The sequence below is a fragment of the Hyalella azteca genome, unplaced genomic scaffold, assembly GCF_000764305.2.
Source record: "Hyalella azteca isolate HAZT.00-mixed unplaced genomic scaffold, Hazt_2.0.2 contig8429, whole genome shotgun sequence".
In the NCBI taxonomy this organism is placed as follows: domain Eukaryota; kingdom Metazoa; phylum Arthropoda; class Malacostraca; order Amphipoda; family Hyalellidae; genus Hyalella; species Hyalella azteca.
The window spans coordinates 160271-183962 of NW_025938523.1; the positions used below are offsets into that span (position 1 = coordinate 160271).

Sequence of the window (23692 nt, forward strand, 5' to 3'; positions counted from 1 at the left end):
AGTACCAAGTTAGTTACAGCGCTAATCTCTGCTGAGACAGAGTAATTAGTGATCTGTCCGTTCATTATATGTTTCATTTAACTCCCATAATAATATAAAATATTTGTATCAAGCATGGAAAAATGTGCATGCGACTTTAATTCAGTAAAACGTCAAGTATACCAGAGTATTACATCATTATTGCGGCTTTACAAAGAAGCAGTCAAAGTTGAACGTCTTCGTTTCTGGTTTCTGCCGCTCTAGTCGAGCGAGTTGGTGATCAAGGCAGTCTCCAGCGGATTGCGGTTTCAATCTGTGGAGTTGCGTCCGGAGCGTACGACGTAGGTAGACACAATGGTGACAAGTATTATATCTACACGAGTGTCAAATGACGGGAATCGGGCGCACCTACGTGATATTTCTTGAGATTTGTGCCTTTTTCTCAGGTATTATTAAGTTACGGTAGTTAGCATGTACAACCGTGCGCTTTATTTTTTATTAATTTGCATCAACCTACTATTTTTAATTTACTGACTCGTTTTCATTTCATATTGTCAGATTGAAAGAGTGATGTTTTTGGACCCTGCGGTGCACTTGTGTCACATCCATCTGCGTCCTCTAGCCCTAGTTGTTTATAGCGTCGCGCCATCCCTCCATGGCTGAGTTCTTTTTCCGAACCCTCGGCACGCAGCATTGACCCTCTTCCAAACCAGATGCAATGAGCTCACTAAAAGCTGCGGCAGCGCATCATTACTCGCCGCACTCGGTCTCTCTGCCTCTTGTTACCGCTCTGCATCCATTTGGCTCACTCCTCGGTGCTGAGCCTGTTTTTTTATCGGTATAGCTTCTCGTTTGAGGTCTTAGAGGAGTAGCGTCGTTCTGTAACTGTATGGAGTTCCACCTACCGGTAGTTGCTTTCGACAACATATGATGAATATATCTCCGTTCTCCGACTATTCCTTTTGTATCAAGAACGCCATAACGCCTTGGACAATTTAGCTGAATTGAAGGTACTGGTAGAAGGCAGACGAGCTGTCAGTAGCCAGACAGCCTTCTACTTAGCATGCCAAGTACGCCGAGACTCGGCGGGTTTTTGCAGTGTGAGGAAAGTCTGGGAGGGATCTTGGTTTAATGCTTACAACGTACTCCAGTTCAGGAACGAACAAGCAAAACATTTTTTTATGTAGTAACCGCAATTCTTATTCGAGGTCACTGGTCTTTATCATGATATAATGAGTTTAAAAGTATTCGGAGAGCAGCTGTAAAGGCAGCAACTTCCAAGAGCACCAGAGAGACATCCACTCGTTGGCGATTCCAGAGGGACGTTGGATAAACCGACGCTAGCTGGAACCTCAATTACGAAGGCCCGTGGCGAAAAAGATCTGCAGTCTATGCGGATAAGAAGATTCTGTGACAGGCATGGAACAACCTCTTGTTGTACGAATGTCAATTGGTGCTGTTATGACTAAGTTGAAGATTGATGATGACCTCAATCATTTGTCACTGGTCGTGATCATCAAATATTTAATGGCCTTGCAGCTTGTGTTGATATCTTATCTTTATATCGCACTATAATGAAGAAATTGCGATGTCATTTTTGAGCTCCAAATGTGGCAGCGACAGCGAAATTCACATGACATACGAAAGGAATATAGAGTGCTGTTGTGAGCGTTGTATGGCACCACTATGCATACCTCATCTGGCCCTCTGAGAAATGTGCGCATCGTTAGTAGCGGAATGGTGGAGCTGGATGCCTGCATGAAAGGCGGGAGCATCGACAGACTTGTGAGAAGCTCTAAGCGGGGGAAAGATGATCGCTAAACTGCTTTGATCTCTATATTTTGATGCCTTCGAAAATGGACAAGTGTATTAGTCTTTCTATGATTTCATAATAACATATGAACCTCCGTGCTTATATTATAGCAGTGACAGACCCATAATTGCAGGTGACGCTTGAGCATTGAGCAGGAGGTATCTCACACTTAGCTTTCCGCGGCATCAAGAGGCGCAACCGTACCGCCTTCAGCTGCTTCTCTTTTACAGCGACACTTTTCATAGATATTCTCATTCTAAATTCGACCTTAAGGCGAGGATCGCAAGTTCCCAAATTGCTTACATCTGGCGCTGCTGCTTAGAGAATTCTGTCCACAACGCCGCGTAAACCCTACACGACCATGTGTACTCCTATCATAAGACAGGGATTAACGCATTACACAGCATGGGGCTACGATTCTTAGCTGGGACTGGTGCTGCAGAGACTCACAATGTGCTTTCAAGGCTTTCTTACTGTTATTTTGTGGATTTTCTTCCTTTTTGCCTTATCTTCTATCTACTGATAGAAGATCTTTCTCTTTTGCCTCAATTATGAACAATTCGTCATTGTCTATTTTCTCTCATAAATTAAGAGTCCCTTTTTCAGGTCAATTTGAAATGAAGCTGTCTCCTCTCATGACTCAAATCCTAAAGAAAAACACTGGTCTTGAAAGACCTTCTCAGACTGGGACTGGTTTGACCCTAATGCTGGAGCGTGCGGAGGGTGTAAATTGTTTGGGCGATGTCATGCAAGGTTTAGACTCCAGCTGGCTCTTGAGCAGCGAGCCAGACCGGTATCGCTGAGCTAATTGATTCACGCCTGCTCGGGATAATGACCTGCTCTCGGACGAGGGAGCCAAACGCCCTTAGCTGGCATTAGTGGTCGTGGCTGCTTTTTCATGGAGTATTTCCTGCGCGCTCAATCCCTTTGTTAAAGGGAGGTTCTTAATGCACTGTCTTACTTAAGGCGGTGAGCGTAAATAGTGAAGTCTGTGTAAAACTTGTTGGCGTCCGCGTCGTCTCGGTTGCCAATCCTTTGTAGTGCGACTATATTGTAGCCATTATCTTTGTATGCGCGCTCAAGATCCGAGTTATTAATGTTTGAATTTATTTTCAAAGGATAACATTTTATGTTTTAATTTTCATGCGAGTTATGACAGTTCTAATACGCACTAATGTGGATAGCTTATATTAGACTAATTCTGGTTCGGTTCCTACCGAAGTGTAGCTAACAATTCTTAAGCTGTAATAATTGAGCGTTTTTTTTAGTTTTCATTGAAACTATATTTGCGCAAATGTTGACTTTCTCGTAATCTCCCTAGAGTATTGATTCTTATATGGGCGCTGACCTCGTTTTTGCCCCCATGATGCTGGAACGTGAAACGCTCAATTTGGCAAGTGATATTTGACGAGGCTGCCCATTAATTTTCAAAGAGAGTGATTCACAAAACCGCGAGTGATTCTGCGGGGCCTTTTTGTGAACGCGATGAATTACTCAAAACGAGGGAGCGAACGAGCCTCGTCTTTCGTGGAAGAATCAGGGCGTCGGAGGCGGCAACAAATGACTGGCCTGACTGCCTCGTACGCTCCCTCCCCGGAAGGCATTTCATACTGCCGCCTCCAACGATCAACGAGGAAATTTAATAGCGGCCTAGGATGGAAAATCTTGCGATTCAAGCGAGCAGGAATGTTAGAGGACGCGGATATGTAGGTGATGACGACGTTATTACTTAGTAAAGTCCTTGTATTTCGAAATTAAATCATTAGATATTCATGAAATGATGACATTATTCCCTTGTGAAGACCTCATACGCGTGAGCAGTCAGTTAAATTGAAAAACATGTAAAGGTAAATGGTCTAACGTTGAATGACAATCTGTTCCTGCACTTTGAACGTGTTTTTGGGATCAGTTTGGTTGTCGAATATTTGATCAACTAATATTGAGCATCGCTGCAACGTCAGCACAAGAATTGAAGCCCGAGGTGGTGGCGGCTCTTGACGGGCGACGACCGTGCGACGAGGATCCATCCATCCACTTGTAGATCAGCGCACAGGAAGGCTATCGACCACTAGGGGCTCCCGCTCTGCTCTGATCCCGCCAGGCCACCAAACCTGCAGCGCTCGTTCTCACTTTGCTTCGGTCTTATTTCTCAGCAGGTCACAGAGGTGCAAAAGTTAGCGTTCAACGGGCATCATACACCTCGTTTGCGACGAGGCTTTGGGTTTCGCTCGCGCGGCTTTTTATTGATGCAGCAGTAAAGGCAGGTGGAGTGAGTGTGCTCACGCTTTTGATAGACGAGTCATGTCTCGTTATCGCCGAGATTTTGTTGCTGCCGCTGCTGTATCGGACTTTCCCCGCTTTCAACAGTTATTTAATCAGAAATATATTCCCTTGCTATATACATTCTTTATGTTTATTTATTATGTATGCGTCACGCACAATTTTGAAATGAAATCTTAATTTGGATGTGGAGGATCGAAGAAGGCTGCGACGCATGCTTTTCGATTCTTGGCTATCTCTTTCTTTACTTTGGACCCCTTGTGATGTTAATGGCTGACACAAATTATAAGAGGAGGCTTTCATCTCTTGTGGAACGTATCCTTACGTTAGAAACACGGATTTGTTCATTGTTCGGTCACAATTGCAACAAAAAGTACGCAGCCATTGTTACGCAAAGAAGTGCGCGATACATGAAGAGTGTCCGTATATAGCGTGGGGTGACCAACAGTGGGGAAATTGTGTGCAGTAGATAGTGTTATCAGTATATGTTATCTGATGATCACCAGGATCCTGACAAAAAACTACCCTGCGTTCGATTCTGCGAGTTCATGTCTGAAATTTTTGTAAATGCCAGTCGATGGATGTTCAATGCTCTTCGTGATTTTTCGGTTTATTCAGTTGAGGCATTTGGCTAAATGGAAACTAAATACATTTGTGTTTGATTGTTTAGGTATTTTTTCACCTTTAGGTTGTTGCTTTTCTGTCTGCCGAACTTTTTTTGTCGATTAGCAGTAACAATCTTACAATTGATGTGTTCAATATCAAAGTGATTCCAAGTGATTCATCAAAGTGATTCACTTCAGATGAACTGGTCTAACGGCTGTAAACAAGGGGCATTTGGCCTATTGTTATTTATCGTTTGCTTGATTTTGTTTGCACCGGGCCCTTTCGTAACATTTGTTCCGTCTCATTTACTGTGCCTGTGATACACTGACTGCAACACATGAGAATTGAATGGGAGTGCGCAAACGCTTTACCAAATTTCAAGAGTACAACTATAAGTGTCATCGCCCTGTTGCCTGTTTGGACGAAAATTTTCAAACCAATTACTTAATATAAGAATCATGCCAGATATTGACGAATTCTGTTCCAGCTTTAGTCGTAAAGTGTTGTTCAAACGACGCCAAACTTAAGAATTGGTCTTCTCATTGGTGTCACAGTTCACTGTCACTACAGACATGAATACTTTTGTTTTGCGATTCAAACCGTGGGTTGTTAACCATAACCAAATAGTTGATAGTTGAGTTTTCTGGTGAAAACTTCTGAGAAAAATCAGTGCTTGAAATTTCCGGCAACTAATTTATTAAATGTTTTCTATTTAATGACTATTATTATAATGCCATGTAAATGAGAGATCAATCTTGAGCGGCGAATTTCGCAGTTGCCTCCAGATTAGTTCAGTCGTTCCTACAGAAAACTTTCTTCCTTAATTTTAGTATTTTCTTTTTACAGGATTCGGAGGGAAACGACCGTATTTCCTACAAGAAAGTCGCCATCGTTGAAGACTTCTTCGATATTATTTATAACCTGCACGTTTGCAAAGATGGCAAGGAACAGAAGCATATGGGTCAAAAGAGGACATATCGTGCGGTAAGTGATTCTTTTTCATCTCATTTTCTATGAGTTGCCGTTTTTAAAAATATTTCTATCACTAATGAAGGAATTTTTGCTTCATTGCGGTCTATAATACCTGTCTGCCGCTCATGTATACCGTTGTCAATTGTGTAACATGGGATTGTGTAATTTTTAGGAACCATCAAAATTTTAATTTTCATCTTAAATCACCATCGCAAGCCGCGGTCCTGTTTGAATATTGTGTGAACAGGCCCGTTTTCAATAAATTTAAGGCGTAGATTAGGCCATATGGCCATAGTTTATAATTCCAATAAATAAATTCCGGAGCACACGGTGCGAGTTCTTTGTGCACAAGACGCATCTTTCTGTCGATGATTCGGAATTAGCGGTTCAAGTGATTTAAGCATACATTTTACAATTCTAAATTATGAACCCACTGCTATGTAATCAAGAACACAATATTTAATCCCCATCACGCGTTGCGCAGCTTTGACAGAATTTTTTGTCCGCCCTCTAATCGCAAAAGTTCTGGGCCGATCAGTTGAATTCGGACACTATGAGAGCGACAGTCGTAACAAGACCGTCAATTCGATGCCTTTGCTTCATTCGAGTACAAGCAATACATTTCCCTACTTTTTACCTCTCAGCAAATAATATTTCTCACTATTGGGATTATGTAGCGAACGTTAAAATGATGGAATAATAAAAAATCTAATTTTAATCTTCTTGTTCACTATTATCACTTCAAAATTTTCTCCGTTCGTTCCTCATTCAACCTTAGGTTACTATGCATATATTTAACGATTAAGGAATGAAACACGAGAAGTTGACCTTTTTTTTATCGTTTTCCATCAGGTATCTGAACGGTACGCATTTGTCCCGCGGGAGGCAGTCACGAAATTCTTGGTGCTTTGCACCGAGTGTCCGCGCAGATCTTCTGGGGCTTCTGGAGGCATAAACGCTAACCTAAACAACAATAATAATATCAATAATAACAACAACAATCTCATCGGTGACAAAGGCCTCCACATGAATAATAATAATACTTTGAACACGAGCTTGAACGGCATCAACGCCAAGGAATCTGTCACTCCCACAAAACCTGAAAAGAGAAACTCCGATGCCGTCCGAATGTCAAAAAACGGATCAGCGTTCCAACCCATTAATAGCAGCAGTCGCAATGGAACGAACGGAGCCAAGAAATACACTGGCATTCCTTCCTCACATCTTTCACCTTCGTCTCCTCTCACCCAGTCGCATCCCCTCTCGTCGAACTCCCATTCATTCTTGCCGATGACTCCAACACACCCTACGCCTCACAATATCATATCCTTCCTTCCTTCGCCTTCCCCTGCATCTCTTTCCTCGCACTCAATTTCTTCAATGTTGCCTGACCACACCAGCCACTCAGCTATTGCCTCCCAATCTTACAACCCAATTGACGTGGTTAATCGCGCTTGTATCAACTCCATTGGCTCTGGAAGCTCGCATTCTCTCTCTTCGATTCCCTCTTTGAATTCCGTCCCTCATTCTAGTTTACTGACCTGTCCACTCTCTTTAGCAAGTCCTTTCCAACTCTCTAATCCTCTTTTGCAGTCTCCTCTGAGCCTTTCTCACCATCTTTCTCATCCTGTAAATCTATTGCACAGTCAGCTGACCCCACCCTTAACTCCAATTGCTCACGTACACACTGAGTCTCCTTCGAAAAGTAAAGTCAAGTCTCCCAAACGTAGCACTAAAGTATCTGCACAAAAGGGTTCTCCTGGGTCAAAAGTGAGCTCTACTGTCTCTAGTAAACGTTCGCCACCAAAAAACGATTCACTTCCTGTCATTGTTTCGCCTTCTAAAACTCCTTCTTTAACTCTGTGTGCGTCGCCCAAATCATCCCCTGCCTCTAATATTGCTTCTTCTCGTTCTCTCCTGCCTTCCATACCTGAGGCACAATTCCCGACTGATTTGAACGATAGAGAAACCATTAACAAAGAAGATATCACTCAAATATTCAACAATAATAATTCACCAAGTTCATTAGAAAATAAGAGTATCCTTACAAGTGCCTCGCACAAAGAATCAACTCCGGTAATTGAAGAAAATATTAATGTCAAACCATCAGTTCAAGTCTCAGTGATTAATGATGCGTTCGACGTGGACCAGACTTTATCCGTACTACCGAAAGAGCCCGCTTATTCAATATATTCTCCTAAAGAAGACAGGCATGGGTTCAATATGAAATTGAGCGACTTTTCTTCTTCAATAAACTATTCCATGCCGATTACTACTATTTATTTAAAACATATGAGGGATTTTGAACAACAAAAGTACGAGGAGCAGGAGAGGTTAATGGAAATGGAAGAAGAGAGAAAACTTCAATTTGACGCAATTGAAGTACAGCGAATACGGAACGAAGATATGATTCGTCGTGAGCATCAAGCCCAGCTTTATCTGCAGCTTCAACAGCAGCAGTTATTGCAAGAACAGCAACAAGAAATAAAAGCCCGTCAGCTGATGGCCCTGCAAATGCATCTTCTCCAAGGAAACGCTACAGTGTTATCTGGGGAATCGATTACCGTCAAAACCGAAGCCCAAGAAAAACCGGACGCGCTACTGCTCTCATCCTACCTTGGCTTCCAGGAAGACAACCGCTGCAATTTTTACAATGGATTCACTCACAGGGTAAGTCATTTAAATATTACGAGTAGATGACTATTAGAATGCCACTATTACTATAATTAATTAAGTCAATTAAATGACGAGCAGTTTTGTTTCGATCAAAGTTACTTGTTATTTGACCTGAAAACAGTGATTAAGTTTGTTTTGGATTTTTTTTTTTGAGTTCCATAGTCGTGCAAAAATATAGGGCAAGCAGTAAGGTGGTGGTAAGTGATATTCTTGGAACGATATCATTCCTGTGTCTGTGTCTTCAAACATTTGTATACGATCATACTGTGTGAAACACATTTTATGTAATACATTTTAAATGTATTTTTATGTAATGTGATGCGCTGCTATAGATATCCCAATGCATCTGAGATAGGGCAATCTGACTTCAAGCTAAAATGATAGCGCTTACTAGTGTGAGAGCAGAAACTGAGCTCACTACTGTGATCTGTGACCTCGATGCTGTCTAGAATCATGCTAGGCACGGTGGTATCTGCACCCTTACTGCACCGCTATCAGCTGTAGTCGTTTTAAGGTGTCCGGTGTTGAGAGGGGGCTCACCCCTAGAGCGAGCGTGCTGCGGGGGCTGACACTCCTCTCAGTGTTGCGTGAAGCCTCTTATCATTTTGTTCCTTAAATGTGCGCTTTATACTCGTTTATGTTATGTGTGAAGGTTATAAGTATTATATAGTACTTGTTTTATCTGTGGTCAAGTAATCGTATTGATTTAATGCGTGAAATACTAGGCACGGCTCGTGAGAGGAATTGGGGATGGTTACCTTTGAAGCCCATTGGTTGCACAGGGGCAGATTGTGCCGCTGGTTCTTCTCCTCTCTCGAGTTGAGTTACTCTTTCAGGGGCAACGGGGTGCGGGGCCGCAGTGTCACGAGAGCGATGGTGGTGGGAGGTAGTCTAGTTGGTCAGTGCGCACCTCCGATAGGAACCTTGACTGCTAAAATCCCTTTAGTTTACCCTACGCTGCTGTAATATAAAAGTTACTGAAATTTTGCTTTATATCTTAGCTCTCGAGCGCTAATCAATTTTCATTGCTGGAGTTTTCAATTCATCCAGGAATTATTGTAATTGCGTCTTATTTGTTTTGAAAAGCGTGGCTGTTTTGCATTTACATCGGAACCATTGGCGCGCTACTTCTGCATCATACATAGCAGAGTTTGTGATGACAATCTGAGAAGTGATGGCTCACCGCAGAAAAGTTACACAGGTCGTTAAGGTAAATATCGGGATATTCTATTTGATTTAGCTTACAATTCTTTCTTATCATTACTGAACTATCTTAAAAGTACTCTAGAATCTTGTCACTTGGCCAGCATTTCGTCATAATTAATGCCTTAACAATGATTGTTAACACTTTGAGGACGAACCGAGCTCATACTTAAAACCTTTTGCATTATGCCGGAACAATTTTAATTCTCATCGGCTCGTGAATACTAAGGATATGTAGCGAACACCTTTCAGAGTTTGATGTGATCCCTTAAACATCCAATTGTCTTACATTCATTTAAACAGTATTCAATTAGTTGTGCCATGTTACGAAAAGGATTGTCCAAAAAGTTTAAAGAATAGTTCATTTGCGCGTTTCATGAATAATTAATTTTTTGGCCTTTCTTTGCAGCCGCAACAAATTCTTGTTGATGCAGTAATGATACAAGTTACTTAATATTATTATCATTCATGTTAATGCCACTAACTTACCATATAATGATCTCCACTAAATGAGCTAAAATGGATTAAAAAGCAAAAAAGTATAACGCAGTCAGTACATGTTTCTTTTTCCAACCGACTTGTGGATTCAAATTATTTGTTGTATTCGTAATTTATGTTTCGGCAATATTGGAACAAATCGACCCATGTGATGTTATGTGGATTTAATTAATAATATTAAAAATGACTAAATGGGAGAGGCCGTAAAGGAACGGAATTGAAGCAGAAATCAATGTTCTGGTGTACGCTCCTATATGTTGCTGAGAAATGGTATTGCTTGTGACGGTAGTTCAGGCTCTGCGAGGGAAGGATGCTCCCATTAGACGACGCTATTGTAGAGCCATGCTCTGAATATCAGGGCTGAATACGACACATATTATCTGATATGTTGCTTGTCAACGGCAAATCCATTGTACTCTCTCCAAATTCAGCAAAATTATGTTCGTTTTTAGCTATCGTAATTGATATAGTATAAATATGTCGTCGAAAAAACTGGATTTTTTGTTTGACTCCATATTATAATGAATTAGAGAATGTGATTGCGTGTAAAAAAATCAATTTCTGCAAGAACGTTTATGCTGCGTTACTTACATCAAAATTTAGCGTAAATGCTCTAGTTATAGTAATTTTCTTAATTTTGTTTGAACTCATGAAACTGTTGCGCAAAGATTTTGAGATTTTTACATTCATCTAGAACCATGATAAGTCTCGCGTCGAAGTAAGTAGCTACATTTATATCCAGCATATATACGCTTTCGTTACAGAAGAATTTTATCATGCTAAGATTTCTTGGGTGAATTTCTCATGCCATGTGTGCTATTACCTTAACTATACTATATTTTGTTGTAGTTAAATAAACAAGTTTCCTAGTTTCTGTGAAGTCCCAGACGTGCAAGGTAAACGTGTATGTCACTGGGTGTGAAGACGTAGCGGGTTGTCCTTGACGGATTACCTAAATAGGAAACGAACGAATCTTTATGCGTAACTGATAAGTGTTGATGATATTGCCGCATTTTATTTGAACGCATCAATTTTGGTCTGTCTATTTGTTGTTCAGAATTTTTATTCGTGGTCGTCTTGGTTGGAGACTTATTTTTGTCTGTGATTGAGTCGTAGTCTCTGAAATTTTTGGCTAATGGTAATAATTTATAGTTGCTCGGAGATCAAAGTCTCATTTTTTAAATTACTAATTCAAGCTCTGTTTTATGTGATTACTCTGTTTTATTTAATTATTGCAAAATAATTTTTTATCTTGACTTCGTCATTTTAAATTAGATCAATAAATGATGCATTTTTTGATCCATTCTGTTTTTTTATTAATTAGTTGAACGTTCTGTTGCAAATTGGCTGGTTATTAATGCAAAGAGTAATGCTAGGTGGTAGAAAAAGCTATCGCCTAGTTTTTCAGATGAGACTTAATGAGATTAATTTAAACAGCATCACAAATTTTGTATATGTTCAAGCCACTCCTAAGAGTAGCTTGTAAAAGGTCTACCAATAATTCCAAGACCTTGATTATTTTAGCCCCAGAAAACACGTTTTGGTTTGGGTTGGGAATTTTGATGCCTTGCTCTTTTCTCGCAAAAAAGGCGACATCTCAACTCTGCAGTGTGCAAACAGTCTCCGCGATGCATTCATCGCAGAAGAGATCGCCCTCATAACTTTACTGTCAAGAATAATATTTTACTGCTTCTTGCAAGGGACTTCCTACTACCTGGAAAATCGTGCTTCGACTCTCTTCTTCAAAATTATTTCTGGGCGAAAATTTTGGCTCATTCGCAAGCAACAACATTTATCGATTGAAACATCTGCATGCTATAGTAACTACCTCGGTTGGTGTAACATCGATTCAAGGTTCCGAGGCTCGTCTTACGAGATAGTAAGCTAATATATATTGAATTTTGAACTATGTTATAACTGTTGGAATGTTCGCAAATTACGTCTTTTCCGTTGTTGTAAAAATTTGAAATGCATTCGTTATTATTATTATTATTATTAATGTCATTCCTATTAGTATTAGCATTATTATTACTATTATTATTATTTACAAATTCCCTAATCCTAGGAATGAAAAAGTGGTTAAAAGAGAGGACGATTCCACGCACACTAGGTACAATCAATGAATTGCAAAGTAAAAATTTCATATTGTAATCGAGTGGGCACACGAAGATTAATGAAAATGTAAGGCCGTAGGAAGCGATTCACAACGCCTTGCGGTTCTGAACGTTAGTTAGTAAATCAGGATATGACTGTGGCTCCGTTCGATGCCTCGTATCAAATTTTCTGCTGCTCTGCATTTTGCTCACACGTTACATTTAGGTTGGCACTGTTTGGCTTAGCAACACCTTGCAACCTAGGTGAGAAGATAGGCTACACCTATTAGTAATGCTGAACGATGCACTGTTTGTCGATTTTTTTCTATCGGTTACCGCTAGGCATTCGCCTGTTAATTTGTATGGTGAAAGGCGTTTCTGAGATACTTGTGTGTTATGTACATTTTGTTCGGATTCATCTTCAAAGAACAGTTCTGAATGTGTTAATGCTATTGTATTTGCACTGGACATTATAATATGCGTCATTTCCTTGCGAGAGTATCCTAATGTGACGATGTTTTTGTTGCCGTTCGACAGTGCAGTTCATATAGTTTTGTTGTTTAAAGGGATTTATTATAATTTAAGAGGGATTAATTAATATTAATCCCTCTCGCAATTTGCGCGAGTATCAAATTTATAATACCTTGATGTCTACTCTCATGACTGCTTTTCAGAAACTATCGTTCAATGTCTGGTAGTGTTGAAGATATGCTCGCCGTATTCCTTACGTATTCAACGGATACGCTCATCGCTGTTGTTCATTCGTGTACCGTGGTTAATCAAATTTCGGTAGTACTTAAGTAGTCGGTGATATTTCACTCAAACCGCTACTTATCCTTTATTTTTGAAATATATTATACCGAAAATTTAGTTCAAGGATTCTCAAGTAAGCAGGTAAAAGGCAATGCATTATTCCCTTTCCATAACTGTCAATCAAAGTTTGCTATAATTCTATATCTTCGCTCTCTGGGTCTCGATTAAAGCATCAAGTCAAAGGGAATTAGCCAAAGTACACTCACTCAGTATTATGTTATGTTTTATTACTCCTAATCTCTTTCGTTTTCTGTACAAATTTGGGCAGGTTATCTCGTGAAAGCCAAAAAATGACGGCTCGTTTGGACGAAATACGACTACGCGATAAATGGGTTCTGTTATATGTATATCCTACTTCTTTGGTAAAATTATGTACGAAAATGTCATTTTGTAATTAATTAAATTTCAGCTACCATGAAAAAGACGTGTTATTTTGGTTGCACTTTAATCATGTGCGTAATTGAAATGAGGCTGAAACAATATTGTTTTTGTTGAATATATTACACTGAATATAATGATGGTTATCGTTAAAATTGTTATAGTGTTCCATGCTGGCGTATTCGAACACAATTCTTACTATGATTTTATTATGATTTCAAAATACCGAAAGATAACTACATTTTACTTAATCTGAAAATATGCGAAGTAATGACGAACTATTCATTCAAATTATAATTCCAAACGGCGCTTTGACAGACAACTTCCGGGCACTTATTACGACTTGATTTGCCACACAGAAAATATTGCCAGATAATTTTGTATTTTCTTGTAAGAAGGCAAATTATTTCTGAAATTTGTTCTTGTTGTTTTCTATGCATGAAAAATCTTATGTGAAATGGTGAAATGAATTCATATCATGCTTGGATGACCTCGGAAGTTCGCAGCTGGTCCGGTCAATTCATGAGTGGTACGTACTAGCACATGTTTGCCGGGAGGAAATACTAAGATTTAATTTAGCGCACGACCCGGAGGCTCAGAACGCATGCTTTATACTACGTTTAATTTTCTGGCGTGTATTGAAATGTTGAAATTGAAATGTCGAGGTGTGATACCACCGCAGCCTTGCTTCGATGAATTCCTGGTGGGTCAGCTGGCACATTATCATGTCTTGCCTTATAGTTGGTGGGTGTGTCCAGAGCCTTGGCTGTTGCAGATCTCGTATCGTCTACACTTCCTAATATTTAATATTGATCATTCATAAACTGCTGAGATATAGTCTCTTCCACCTTTTGTTTTTGTGTTAGTTCCAATAAAAGATATTTACTTAAGCCTGGCTTATAATTCGGGTACTTTTTTCTTGAAGATGGAATTATGTTTTTTTTTTAACATGTGATATGATAAAACTTCCCGTGCAGATTGAAACCTTTGTGAATGTGAATTAAAAAACGATCAAGTGAGTCAGCTTTAGCTTCAGTTTGAACAAGTTTGTTGCGAGCGAATGATTTTTTTCTTAAAATTCATTATTGGGTATGTTTAAATTTCTCGTTTCTTACCAACATCTATTGCCCGTGCAAAAAAATTAATTGTTAGTTGTGTGTTTTCTGTTGCAGATTTTACTTTGTCGACATATTGAGCCATGAATTATTTTTGTCATCATATTTTGTTAGTACATTTTATTTACGTCAATTCAGCACCCTTCACAATTTTAAAGACCTAAATGATATTACCATAATACTATCACGAACAGTTTTTCTGTATAAAAAATAGTTTTATTCAGTAACTTGTTTCTTCTATTTTCAATTTTTAATCTAGGAATCTATGTGAAATAAGTAGGTACTTTTTTACGTCATGAGTGCTGTACTTTACCTGCACGTGGAGTTCCTGTCGGACACCATCCTGTGGACATCTGATGTGCCAGGAGTTCGGCCTTCAGCTGACGTTCGTGTTCGTTTTTCTCAATTCATGAGACCAGGATAACGTCGAACGAGTTTACAATCTCATTCAGATGTAATTCATTTGGTAGAGTTCTAAATTAAGTGTAATTTTCTTTATCGCTGTTGCTTGAAGTCTGGAGGAATTCAGTTTATACGGAGTCATTAACTTGCATTGAGCAATCGCGCAGCACATTCGCGTGGAATACGTTTATGCGTGACCTGTTCCATCAGAGGTTTACATCCGTGTTGCTGTTTCATTATTCAAATAATGAATCAACTATGGATGCGTATTTCATAAAATTATAAGCTCAATATTATTGTACTCGTATATATATGATTGCACCTCTACGTTATGTCATAAACTTTGCTATGGGAATTCAAAAACTAATATGAACAAAATAAGTTTTTATGAAAATTACATGCATCATGCCACAGTTGCCTAACCAAAGTCACTCTTTCTGAGCAACGATCTCCTCAAAAATTTGTCGATATTTTCCCTCTGTCAAAGAGTGCCATTCTAACGCGAATCGAGCGTCCTGCATGACAAGAGGCTGAAAAAGAAATGATTGATCTAATCAAGTCATCATTTCATAGCGGTAGAATTAACACTGTTATTTAACTGCAAAAGAAGAAAAATTTTATCTGCTGTCATATTTTTCGAATTGGGGCTGAACGTTCGATGTACAATTCTCTACTTTGAAAAGAAGATTCAAGTTTATGTGCACACCTTATATAGACTATTTTTGTTGCTTTTAAATCATTAGTGATCATCCATCACTTTGGCAGTTGATTGATTTTCGTCTCGTGACATTGTTCTTGAGTACGTATTTAGCATTTTCTAAATTATCAAGATGCTGCTGACGTTCTGGCAATACTTAGAATGTTGTGGCATATATTCATGTGCAGGACACTGGTGGGCTGAACCCTAACCACGGCGACGCCACCTCAGCTGGTGTCGCAGCTGCAGGCGGGTCCGCCGCCGTCGACGCTGCCACCGCCACGGACGACTCCAAGACAGGTGAATATACTCGCTCCATTTATACGTCATTCTTTAAATGAAGAACGGGAAATTTATCGATAACTTCTTACCGTTATTTATGATCCGCACGATTTTCAACTATTATAGGCTTGGGCAAATGTTTTGATCGAAATATATCCATTATGTAGAGGTCATTGCATCGATGTTCTGCTTGCAGATCCTTTGCGTGGTTGCAAAGGAATTTCAAGCATCGTTCCATGTGCTCTTGAGAGACCGCGCGCACCTTCCCTGTCGACCCTCCGCCCCTGGCTATTCAGTTCCCCTTGCCCAGTCCTTACGAACATCCATGACGCTGCAGCTCGATATTACCTCCTATCTCTGTCTACCCTCACCTTACCCCTCGCCCGCCTCCTACACATCATACCACGCTAAACCCTTACTCACTCTCTGAACCTTGCGAGCGCCAGATTTGGTGCTGCTGATCTTTATGGCCTGTCAATTTCCATATGCGATTCGATACATAGTATCTATTTAACAAGAAATTAACTCAGCACCTGACCCCTGATTTCTTTGAACAATTGTATAAAAGATAAAAAATGTTATAATTCGAAAATGATGGAACATCTGGTAACATGTGTGACGTGATCTTATTTAGGACCAGCATAATCATCAGATTATTAAGGACAAGCATAATCATCAGATTATTAAAGAACAAGCATATTCATCAGAGATAATTCTGAGACGTCAAATTCAATATGGATTCAACCAACTCTTAACCTTAACAACGATTCAACCAACTCTTAACCGGCCAAAAATTACTAACTTCATCTAACTATATTCAACTGTATCATGATGGTTCGGAAGTTCTCTGATCCGGCGGAAGAAATCGTTTGATGCTAGTAATATTTTGATAGACGCGAAATTCTGCTTGAATTTATTACTGGTAATTTAAAGTTAGGAAAATATAAAATGTCACAAAAAGTCCATGAAGAAGCTATATGATGCATCACGAATATTTCATCAACGAAAATTCTTTTACTGGAAATAATTACCTAAATATTTTAGCAACTCGCTTAGTCCTTTTTCTATCGTGTTTGAGAACAAAGGAGCAGCTTTACATAATTTTTTTGGTGTTTTCTCCATCAAATTTTTATCATCAATTTTTATTTTGCCAACTTGTCCTCTACTCATTACCTTAGATTAACGATTGATCAAGACTTCCATCTTTATGTATATATGAACACTCCTGTTTTACTGCTATGATTAAGTGAATTTTATTCACACGCGTGCGTTGTGCTGCGCGGTGACGTACTTTGTACCTGACGTGTACCACGCATGAAATTCCGATACATAATTCAATCACGCTGTAGCACGACCCAGAAGCTTTGTTCCTTAAACCTCATTTAACCTTTAAATGGGGGCTCCTATTACCTTAGGAATAAAAGGAGGAGTTTAGGAATAGTCTCTTTTAATTTGTTAAGTTTGACTTTTTGTAATTTGCATTCATTCATTTGTAACTATTTTAACGTCATTCATTATACTGAAAGATATTCATGTATTATAGTTTCTCAAGCGTTCAGGCAATTGGTTTCCTGATTTCGATGCTATTGTTTTTGGCAGTTATTTACCACTCCTCTTATTCTTATATCAGCGCATTGTTTAACATACATAGGAATTTTGATCTCTTTATCTTTGTTTCCAGTTTGTCTTTCAGTTGATGTGTAGGTACTGAGGCGTTGTCCCTACATCTCATATAGCAGGCATGTTAGGAACAACAGCCTCTGGATTGCGCTCACTCCGTCTACGAGCATTCGAGCTCTAAGATATCTGGCAGGCTTTACTTCCTAATCCCGCATTCGTTGGTGGCGTTTGTTCGGTGCTTTTGCTCTCTCGCTCCCTCTCGCTAGTTGCCAGACTGGAGTCTCCCTCACGTGTACGAAGGGTCCCATTGAGAGAGAGGCGGGGAGAGTGGTCGTGTTGGGAGAGTTGATCAATAGCGACGACCCCTCTCGCTCCTTCTCACTCGTGCCGCCGCACTCTCACCTTGCTCTCCCTGGCCGCGCCTTGCACCTCATACCTCGCTCCCTCTGCTCTTCTCGTTCACTCGTTCCATTTTCTCACATGATATTTTTGTTCCTTACGTCTAACATTTTTTATCCCCTAATCTCTTGAAAGCAGTTGTATTTTCTTTCCCGAGCTAATTTCTTAACATTTTCCCTATCTTTATTTTTGGCCCCGTGTTACTTTCTGCCTCACTTCTTGTAATTTTCTTCTTTACTTTTTCTTCTTTAACGCCCATTTCATTTTATAATTTTGTTTTTCTTTCTGAATAACACACCATATTTTTTTATAACTCATATGCTCCAAAATTCCTTTCGTTGTTTAGATGCTTGGTAACACTCACAATACTTAGTAGGACTTGAGCGCAATGGAAATAATGAATATTGTGACGAGTAGAGTGAGATTTTGGATAAAAATTGGGAGTAGAAACGAGTTCATTTGGCGCTATTCTTGTTACTGAACTATCGCACGATGTTTAGCCGTTTTCTAAAATCGAATGAAAATCGTTTTCAAATTTCGAACATCCAAATTAAGTTGAATTTTCTTCAATTAAATTGAATAGTCTTAAATTTTTTTTAATTTTTTCCCGCGAAAATCTCAGATTCAATCGTAAATCGAACTTGTCCCAGTATATGGCTATCCCAGTATAATTAATGAATATGTCCCAGTATAATTAATGTCAGTATTATAACCTTCAGTTCTATCGTTGCATCCATTGATGATATTTATTTGTTTATTTGGTTCTGCAAAGCTAACACTAGTGTCCCTATAGTTCAGTGAAGAATGATCCTCTATGCCTACATGCTAACGTTGCCTCCCATTTAATCCAAAAGAACTCGTATCGTTTATTTTATGCACCGAACTTTGACGGTGAAATAACGTGTATTATTTTCTATTATCATAAAAAACATCATAAAAACCATAAAAAAGGTTGCTACAAGTTTTTTCGCTATATGCATATGCAATTTATTCAATCTCTGAAATCCATCCAACGGTATTAAATGAAAACTAAATTGATTACTAATGAAAGAAGTTTTCCCTAAAATCAGGATAAGTTGCGAGAGCCATTTATAAGTGCCGTCGTTTTGGTGATACATGAGTAGCCGTCTCAGCTACAGTTAAGAAGACGCTGTAGTTTAAGAAAAATATAAATCATAAACATGTTACTAGGCGATAACAATTCGCTTTTCTAACAGCTTTACGCCTGTTCCAATTTAATGAATTTTCTGGGGGACTTCCTTTTCATGTTCGACTCATTTTACGCGAACGTAAAATGCTATCATAAGCCTGGATCAAAACAGAAAAGGTCCTTATTTTTGGCTTCTTTTAAGTAACTTCTAAATATATAAGTTGTAATGGATAACTCTGACAATTTGAACAGCAAGTCTTCATGGAAAAAAAGAAATGTAGGATGCAACGACTTTACTAAAGAGAGGACTCAGCCAAGCTATACATTGTTGAGGTTCTCGGGCAGTCGGATGTATAATAGCCTGAATGTAATAGGTTGTGGGGAGTAGTGCGGGGAGGACGGACGAGTGCTGAGAGGGGCTCGGCCACCTCGTGTAGTCTTTCCCCTTCTCGCCTGCACCCCCACGCACCCACGCCCCGCACCCGGTGCTCTGCAGCGCCGCGCTCGCTCCAGCCCCACGGTCCACACTCTTGCCTTCCCGCGCGCCTGGAACTGACATCCTGGCGCGCTACCTTCTGCATCGCGATGTTTGCTCTGAAACGCATCCGCCTAAACCTTCCGTCGACAAACTGTGAAATAATTATTGGAATGTAATACTCGATAATTATCGATCAAGCGTGGTGATAGGCTTCTATAATTTCGATGTAGCAAATATTTTTGAGTATACAGCTGTTGGAGTCGAAAGTAAAGATTTTTTTCAAATTTTAGCGATTTCTCATTTCTTAGGGTGGATAAGATGTACTTTCGACAATGATGTGCATGCAAGAATGATTTAAGATTTTTAAAGTACAGTGTTTCATGTTACAATCACGCACCAATAACAATGTAGTGAATTCTTGTGAAATAATAGGTGTGTGAATTGAAGCACTGGCTGCTGCGGTCAGGCGTCAGTGATGGATTGATGCTGCGCAACGAGTGAGCCATCTTGCTTGATGTGAGACTTGGCGTTGCCATGGTTACGCGTCAGACATTCGGTTTATTTTAATTTTCAGAACACTAGCATAGCGGAAAGTAGTCCTGGAATTTTTCCCAAGTCTTTCCACTGTTAGCGTGATAATTAGTTGGGTATGATACGATATGTTTTCACTGTGGCATAAGCATAATCAGTTGTAACGGCTCCAGATAATGAAGACAGATACTTCCTGCGAAACGATAGAAAATTTACGATATGAATGACTCGATTACTGCTGCAGATTGTTGCGAGGAAAATTACAAGCTGGTGCTTCCTGAGTTTTCCGTCCTTCCGTTACATGTTTCGTGTTTTGCCTGACTGAAAAATGAACTATTTACATGTGGTTTTGACTTGAACGGGGAATTTTAGCAAAACGAAATTAGGCTAGATATAAACTTATTACTAGCTGCTTCTGTAAATTCTTTCCGACAACTTCGAAGTTGTCATCTTTCAATTCCAGAACTATTTTCAATTTAAAAAGATAATATAATATGCCAAAAGATAATATGTCATCTTCAAAAGATAAAGATAGGAATTTTACTTTATTAGAAATAGTGAATAGATGAATATTTTCTGTGAAATGCATCCTACTTGTATGGTATCTACCATTTGCTCTGAAAATTAATAGATCACTGCACTCACTGATTCTGAAAGTCGTCCGTCTGCGAGAATTATCGCTTTATTTTAAGGTGAAATTTTGAGCCCAGAATTTTTTAAATTTGCTTCAAATGCGCAGAAATTTGTTAGATACTAACATAACAACTAAATGTCATCTCATCTATGTTACCTTTATTTTTACAATTTCAAAGTTATTTTATAATAGCTGGTATTCATAGTATTACATTGTTTTATATATGTCATCAGGAAATGTTGCTCAAGCCCCCCAAAAATTTGCCGGCTGGAAATTTGTTCGACTATTTCTTCACAACTTGTTTTATTGTATTATACCGATTTCAAATGAGAGATGTTGAAGCATTATTAGTGTCTCTTCTCCTAGACGAGGCTAATATATTCTAATATTTTTATTTATGATGCTAATTTTACTCTCTTATGTGCAATCATTATCGTTATAATTAAGCAAAATAATCATTGCTTAATTTTATTTTCATAATAATTCTTGTTATTTACCTAATACATTTATGACTGCACGGACTATATCATGAAATTATAAAGGCTTAGAATTAAAGGATTATAATTCCCGTTTCAGAAGTGAAGACAGAGGCGACTAGAGGCAGTGAGTGGGGACAGCAGCAGAACGCTTCCAGCAAAACTGATGCCGCAACCAACGCCAAAAACGTAAGACATTGCTTTGCCAATTACCATGAACACGTCACATGTTTTTCATGCAAGATTTTGAACACTACCACGGTTATAGAAGTTGGTATTCTGAGTTGTTTCCTAGTTTCAAGCTTGTGTTTCAAGATTAGGGTAACTTTATTGAATGGACATTCACCTGAACTGTCATTTCATATTTATTTTTAAATTTGATTGACTTTATTACTGGAATATCCTGTAATTGCTATCTAATGTTTGCTAGTTTCAATCTAAACCGGGATACTCGCGCCCCACTAATTACGAATGGATGCAGTTATTCCGTATAGAATAATGAACGCAAGTTTCTTGAAATCGTAAATATGTAATTTTTTGTAAGTTAACAGATTTACTTTTGATTGCCTTAACTACGCTTTTTAGGCTTCAAGCTTTCCTGATGCCTACCCCATCATTAGCACCATATTTACTTAAAGACCGCGAAATTCTTTTTTCTTCACGAAATTTTGTTGCGATTCTTAATCACGGAAGTAAAACCTTGGTTACCTATAATTGTTCACCATGCCCATCTCAATGCTTGCCTCTTGATTTTAAGTCGTTGGTCCCTCAGTCGCCGCATTTCTCACCTTGCCTGATTTCGATACGTTGGCCCCTCAGTCGCCGTGCCCCTCGCCGTCCCTCAGCGACCCTCCCGCCAGCATCGCTGACGACTCGTCCACGGGCGGCGGGCGAGACGAAGATGACGATGAGGACGACGCCGACGACGACAAAGTCGACGCCCATCACGACCCTGAGAGACTCAAGGCATTCAATGTGAGTCTAAAAGCTTTATGTGCCTGCCAACGTGAGGCTTGAGGCCTCCCTATGAGGCTCAAGACTTCATATTGAAGACAAATAATTTTCAAGTTATGAGGGTTTTCGATGAATTCGATATTTCCGTGCGTACAAATTTGATCATCAAATTATGATGAATTTCACTTTGATGACGTTATTTGACGCTCATTCAAGATGAATTACGTGTCACATGATTTACAAATATAAGTAGCTTATAAAAATTATTCACTGTTAAAACTACTTCGGTTACCCACAGATGTTTGTGCGGTTGTTCGTGGACGAGAACTTGGACCGAATGGTGCCGATCAGCAAGCAGCCTAAGGACAAAATACAGGCCATCATAGACGCGTGCGGCAGGCAGTTTCCAGAGTTTTCTGAACGCACCAGAAAACGGATCAGGACCTACCTCAAGAGCTGCCGTCGTAACAAGCGCACCAGGGACTCCAATGGCTGGGAAGTAAGTTGATTTGCTTTATTTGCCAATTGAAGATTTTTGTATTTTTATTGAAATATTAGCATTAATCGATGGGAAAAATTTGCTAGTCGATTTAAACTCTATCTGTGCAGTTGAAACGCATAAGAGATTCGAAGTGAGAAAAGGTATACATCAAATTTCCTCTCATTTATTTATTTAATTCATTTAATGATCTTCTATCTTCATTGAGCATAGAACGGGTAAAATTCAGTTTTGACGTTACCTTGAATTATAGGTTTGTTAGAAAATGAAATTGCCGCAAAACGAGCTTCTTGCCCTATTTATGGATAGTTTGTTTGGTTGCAGGCCTGCTTGAGTAGAAATTAATTTCGTTGAACAGAACGTGATAGAAAATTATCGGTTAGTTCAGCTAGGTTATCGTAATTTGGTTAACATGGATATGGGAACGAGCCCCGTTTTCGCGTCTGGTTGCTACTTCATTAAAGCATTAATGTACATAATACGTGATAAAATTAAACGTGCAGCCAGCGAAAAATAATTTATAGTTCAAATATAGCTGCGATATCCAAAAGTTTTGCATCTTTCTTCGATTGCTGTTATGTCACATCCTACTTAACAACTCATCATCTGGGTGGTCGGTCTCATCTTCTCTTGGTCTTTGGTCATCATCATAAGAGAAAGAAAAGTATTGTCAACATAACGTCCTAAATGTCTTGGGATGTCACTTTGCAATCTTGATTCATTTCAAACGAATAACGCGTATACCAGTCCTTGTGCCAGGTGCCACCATTGGTTCCTTAGGAATTTAGTCATTTGTAAGTATAGTATAGTAGTATAGGTAGTATAGTTTAGTATCATCGGCATTGAAGAATAGACCTGGATAGGCCTGTCGCCGATTTTTGTTCTTTTCTTGACAAGACAGGCTTTTTGATCACATATTTTCAACGTTGTACGGACGGTAGGTTTAGAATCGCTTCTAGATTTCAGTTGTTCCGTAGGATACGAGGCATTTTAAGACTAAACATATGCTCCTGCGCAGCCTTGTCTAGTCTTCTTGAACGCGTTCATACTCGGAGCGTCAACAATATCTTTAGGGAGGCTGTTCCACATGTCGGTGACTCGAAGCGAGAAGAAATGTTGTCGCATGAATGAGTTGCACCGCAGT

General features: G+C 39.3%; 1 protein-coding gene across 1 annotated transcript in view; it reads left to right on the plus strand.

Moving 5' to 3' along the window:
* LOC108675835 overlaps positions 1–23692 on the plus strand; it is a 54079-nt gene that overhangs the window by 24966 nt on the left and 5421 nt on the right. Inside the window, exons 2-7 of the mRNA XM_018163870.2 lie at positions 5525–5662; positions 6503–8320; positions 15714–15825; positions 21196–21284; positions 21915–22070; positions 22348–22548. Coding sequence (XP_018019359.1) covers positions 5525–5662; positions 6503–8320; positions 15714–15825; positions 21196–21284; positions 21915–22070; positions 22348–22548 — 2514 coding nt within the window. The remainder of the gene's footprint in view (positions 1–5524; positions 5663–6502; positions 8321–15713; positions 15826–21195; positions 21285–21914; positions 22071–22347; positions 22549–23692) is intronic.